The sequence below is a fragment of the Myotis davidii genome, unplaced genomic scaffold, assembly GCF_000327345.1.
Source record: "Myotis davidii unplaced genomic scaffold, ASM32734v1 scaffold73, whole genome shotgun sequence".
Lineage (NCBI taxonomy): Eukaryota > Metazoa > Chordata > Mammalia > Chiroptera > Vespertilionidae > Myotis > Myotis davidii.
Window position 1 is genome coordinate 5348022 of NW_006286675.1, and position 5649 is coordinate 5353670.

A 5649-nucleotide genomic window follows, 5' to 3' on the forward strand; every position below is an offset into this window, starting at 1 on the left:
CTCCACACACACAGGTGGCCTAGGTCCTCCCGGCCCAGGCACTGAGAACAGTCAGGGCTGCCCATGGCGCAGTTATAGACCTCCACTGGGAAAGACATGCAGGCAGCAGGGGTCAGCCCCCCATGACCGCTGTCCCCTCCACACTCACCCACGCACTGTGGTGCCCACCCACAGGCAGGCCCTGTTTCTGAGGGTCAGGACCCCAGGAGGTTCTTGGTACTTCCTCCAAACCTCCTGGGGCCTGTGCTAAGCCCAGGACAGCCACAGCCTCGTTCATACCATTCATCCCCACCGCAATTCTATCCGACGGGAGCTGTTTATTAGCCCCAATTGGCAGACAAGAGAGGAGGCTCAGAGAGGTCGAGTGACTGGTCAAGGTCACAGAGCCTATGAGTGACGGAGCTGGGATGCGCACCCATGTCTGAGTGGGTCTTTTTACCCCACAGCGGAGGTCCGGGATGCTGGGAAACACTGAGCAGCGTGGGTTCTGCAGGCCGCAGACCCTGGGAGTGGCCCAAGAAGGCGTACAGGAAGGGTTCTCCAGGCCGCGGTGTGAGGCTGGGTCTGAGGCCTCGGTAGTGGGGATGTGGGGAGCCCATGCCCACGAGGGATGTCTGAGACTCCCCATGAGCAGACAGGCCTTTGGAGAGTCGATTCAAACATCGGATGAGAGTAAGGACACCAACCGCCGTTTGGGGGCTGATGGTGCCCCAGGCACCTGCTAGCTTTGTGTGCCTCATCCCCACAAATCCTCCCAAGGCCCCTGCAAAAGGTCCTGTGCCCTCGTTTCACCTGGGGACACTGCGGCCCAGAGAGGGAAGGGCAAGGACACGCCCGAGGCTACACAGCCATGGGCTTGGAGATGACCCGAGGGCATGGTACCTGGCCCAGAGCAGCTGCTCAATACATACGTACTACAATGTCACCACAATAAATCCAATAAAAGAATTAAATTATTTTAAAAAAATTAATGGCACACAGTGGAGCCCCAAGCCAACCTATGAGTATGTAAACTGAGTAAAAAATAAATCTTTGGGCTGCTGTTTTTCTTTAAGTAAATAAATAAATACTAAATGACCAGGTACTGGGTGGCAGGGCTGGCATCAAGAGCCTGTGTGCATTAGGGATGGCAAGGGGGGGCAGCTGTGCCTGTACAGTGAGCACTGGGAGGAGACCCCCCACGGCCGAGCCCACCCATGGTGGCTGAGTCCCCTGGAGCCATGTGGGTGGATGGGGGCTCCAACCTGTCATGGGGTCAGGGCTGTCCAGGAACCGAGCTGGCCGTCCCTTTAGTTGGAGGCTGAGTGGAAACACCTGGCTCTTCTGGGTTGTGTGCAGCTGCAAAAGGATGGGAAAAGCGTGAGGGGTATAGATGGTGTCCGGGTCTCTGCTGGGGGAGAGGGTGCCATGGAGATAGCTGAGGGCAGAGCTGTTGGGAATGGGGGGACCAACAGGAGCAGGAGGTTAAATGGGAAGAAGACAGTGCAGCATGTGGACTTGTGCAGGCCTCCCCCTGCCCCCGCGAGAGCCACACCACTTACCACCACTTGGTTACAGAGCACAGCTGATTCATTCACCCACACGGCCTCAAAGATGTCCTCCTGCCCAAAATTACATTCAAGGGCTGCGCTCTGTGGGAAAGAAGGGGGTGGGGTAGGAGAGTCTGGTCAGCACCCACTGCCCTCCAACTCCAGCAGGACCTCATGGACCACTGCCCTGGAGCGTGGGCTTGGTCCTACTCTCAGCCTTTGTTGGGCTGTACCCTCCTCCAGAATGTCCTTTCGTGCCTCCATGCCCAGTGCTCGAGGGCGGCAAGGAGTACGTGAACTCCTAGAACTTTGGCCTGTGTGCTCCATGTCACTAAAAGCCTCTCCAACACCCCTTATGGCCCAAACGAGAGCCTTTTACTCAGCTCGTGAGGTGCCAACTCTTTAGCATGCTTAACACCCCACACCTTCACACCCACACCTTCACACCCACGCCTTAACACCCACACCTTCACACCACACCTCTGCCCCACAAGCCCATGCCCCAGGCAGACAGGACACTCTTGGACATAGCACAGACTGTCCTGCCCTCAGGCCTTTGACCAAGCCCATGCTTCCACCCGAAAGGCTTGTCTCTCCTCCTATCACCCAGCAAAACTCCACAGTCTTCAAAATCCAGCTCAGATACCCCACATTCCAAGCCTTCCCAGACCCCCTCAATTCAGGGGGCATCCTCATGTGGTCACTCATTCAGCAGTAAGTACTTGGGTGCATGCAGAGGTTCTATTACACTCCTAAAGCCTACTCCCCACCCTCTACGTCAAGGACTGCCCTTATCCCAATGCCCAAGCTCTGTTCCCACCTGTCCCCTCCCCAGATCCCTCTGACACCTGGGGAGCTGACAGCAGTTGAAAGAGCACAGGTTCTACCTCACACAGGCCTGGGTTTGAGTCCCATCTCTGCTACTTCCTAGCTGTGCAACCCTATGCATGCAGTCCTCCTCTCTGAGCCTTGGTTTTCTAAACTCTGCAATGAAACGAGCCTCCCTATTCTTGCAGGGTTGCTGAGAAAAGTGGAGATTGTGTATCTGTAGTAGGAAACGAGCCTCTATTCTTGCAGGGTTGCTGAGAAAAGTGGAGATTGTGTATCTGTAGTAGGTTGTACACTGTGGGCGCCTAATATGTGCTGGTTGTTATTAGTATGCAGAAGGCACTCGATAAATGGTGGGGAAATAAACAGGGCCCGGATCCCCAGTCTCATCTGGCCCTTGGCCCAGCACGGGGCTTCTGGGGAGCAGCCTCAGCAAATGTTTGCGGGTTCTCCAGGCCGCGGTGTGAGGCTGGGTCTGAGGCCTCGGTAGTGGGGATGTGGGGAGCCCATGCCCACGAGGGATGTCTGAGACTCCCCATGAGCAGACAGGCCTTTGGAGAGTCGATTCAAACATCGGATGAGAGTAAGGACACCAACCGCCGTTTGGGGGCTGATGGTGCCCCAGGCACCTGCTAGCTTTGTGTGCCTCATCCCCACAAATCCTCCCAAGGCCCCTGCAAAAGGTCCTGTGCCCTCGTTTCACCTGGGGACACTGCGGCCCAGAGAGGGAAGGGCAAGGACACGCCCGAGGCTACACAGCCATGGGCTTGGAGATGACCCGAGGGCATGGTACCTGGCCCAGAGCAGCTGCTCAATACATACGTACTACAATGTCACCACAATAAATCCAATAAAAGAATTAAATTATTTTAAAAAAATTAATGGCACACAGTGGAGCCCCAAGCCAACCTATGAGTATGTAAACTGAGTAAAAAATAAATCTTTGGGCTGCTGTTTTTCTTTAAGTAAATAAATAAATACTAAATGACCAGGTACTGGGTGGCAGGGCTGGCATCAAGAGCCTGTGTGCATTAGGGATGGCAAGGGGGGGCAGCTGTGCCTGTACAGTGAGCACTGGGAGGAGACCCCCCACGGCCGAGCCCACCCATGGTGGCTGAGTCCCCTGGAGCCATGTGGGTGGATGGGGGCTCCAACCTGTCATGGGGTCAGGGCTGTCCAGGAACCGAGCTGGCCGTCCCTTTAGTTGGAGGCTGAGTGGAAACACCTGGCTCTTCTGGGTCGTGTGCAGCTGCAAAAGGATGGGAAAAGCGTGAGGGGTATAGATGGTGTCCGGGTCTCTGCTGGGGGAGAGGGTGCCATGGAGATAGCTGAGGGCAGAGCTGTTGGGAATGGGGGGACCAACAGGAGCAGGAGGTTAAATGGGAAGAAGACAGTGCAGCATGTGGACTTGTGCAGGCCTCCCCCTGCCCCCGCGAGAGCCACACCACTTACCACCACTTGGTTACAGAGCACAGCTGATTCATTCACCCACACGGCCTCAAAGATGTCCTCCTGCCCAAAATTACATTCAAGGGCTGCGCTCTGTGGGAAAGAAGGGGGTGGGGTAGGAGAGTCTGGTCAGCACCCACTGCCCTCCAACTCCAGCAGGACCTCATGGACCACTGCCCTGGAGCGTGGGCTTGGTCCTACTCTCAGCCTTTGTTGGGCTGTACCCTCCTCCAGAATGTCCTTTCGTGCCTCCATGCCCAGTGCTCGAGGGCGGCAAGGAGTACGTGAACTCCTAGAACTTTGGCCTGTGTGCTCCATGTCACTAAAAGCCTCTCCAACACCCCTTATGGCCCAAACGAGAGCCTTTTACACAGCTCTTGAGGTGCCAACTCTTTAGCATGCTTAACACCCCACACCTTCACACCCACACCTTCACACCCACACCTTCACACCCCACACCTTAGTGCCCCACAAGCCCATGCCCCAGGCAGACAGGACACTCTTGGACATAGCACAGACTGTCCTGCCCTCAGGCCTTTGACCAAGCCCATGCTTCCACCCGAAAGGCTTGTCTCTCCTCCTATCACCCAGCAAAACTCCACAGTCTTCAAAATCCAGCTCAGATACCCCACATTCCAAGCCTTCCCAGACCCCCTCAATTCAGGGGGCATCCTCATGTGGTCACTCATTCAGCAGTAAGTACTTGGGTGCATGCAGAGGTTCTATTACACTCCTAAAGCCTACTCCCCACCCTCTACGTCAAGGACTGCCCTTATCCCAATGCCCAAGCTCTGTTCCCACCTGTCCCCTCCCCAGATCCCTCTGACACCTGGGGAGCTGACAGCAGTTGAAAGAGCACAGGTTCTACCTCACACAGGCCTGGGTTTGAGTCCCATCTCTGCTACTTCCTAGCTGTGCAACCCTATGCATGCAGTCCTCCTCTCTGAGCCTTGGTTTTCTAAACTCTGCAATGAAACGAGCCTCCCTATTCTTGCAGGGTTGCTGAGAAAAGTGGAGATTGTGTATCTGTAGTAGTTTGTACACTGTGGGCGCCTAATATGTGCTGGCTGTTATTAGTATGCAGAAGGCACTCAATAAATGGTGGATGAATAAACAGGGCCCGGTTCCCCAGTCTCATCTGGCCCTTGGCCCAGCACGGGGCTTCTGGGGAGCAGCATCAGCAAATATTTGCTGAGCGAACAAACTCGGGTTTCGTGAGTGTTGGGCAGCCACGTGGCAGGACTTCCTGTTTGTGTACCTATCAATGGCAGATGTGACACTGTGCGGAGAAAGCAGGTCAGCAACCTTTCCCCTACCCGACGGCAGGTCCAGCCTGTCCTGGGGCTCGCCAGGGTGTGGGCTCAGCAAACAGGGCTGCAGCAGACGCCGGGCAGGGAGGGGCACTGCCCACGCCCACCCTCCGTGCTCAGGAGCAGCCTGAGGCAAGGAGGGCTGGTCACTGAGGTCAGTGAAGGAGACATGTGTCCCCGAATAGCCGGAAAGCAGCAGCCAGGACCCAACCAGGGTGTGGGCCTCCTGATGGCAGATTCCTGCAGGCCAGGGGAGCAGCAAGGTGCTCCCCATGGCCCAGACCCCTGGAAGTTCTGGGAGGCTCAGCCCCAACCACCGCAGGGTGGAGCGTGAGGGCCAAGGGCAGGGCCCCACCTGCCCCACACAGAGCTCCAGCCCAGCCACATCCCGGACGCCCAGCGTGTGGCCCCCACGAGTGACGACAGGCCCAGCTTCCCTGTGAGAGCGGCAGATGGCGAGTACCCAGGAGTGGGGAAGAGGGTGGCTGGCAGGCTTCCAGGACTCATCAACGCTTCCCACCCAGAAGGGACAC

At 56.5% G+C, this 5649-nt stretch overlaps 1 protein-coding gene across 1 annotated transcript in view; it reads right to left on the reverse strand.

The window, feature by feature from the left end:
• Positions 1-5649, reverse strand: part of PLXND1 (plexin D1) — a 73135-nt gene that overhangs the window by 19060 nt on the left and 48426 nt on the right. The window contains exons 11-13 of the mRNA XM_015560347.1: positions 3810-3899; positions 3513-3606; positions 9-85 (exon numbers count right to left, since the gene is read on the reverse strand). Of these exons, the coding sequence (XP_015415833.1) occupies positions 9-85; positions 3513-3606; positions 3810-3899 (261 nt within the window). The remainder of the gene's footprint in view (positions 1-8; positions 86-3512; positions 3607-3809; positions 3900-5649) is intronic.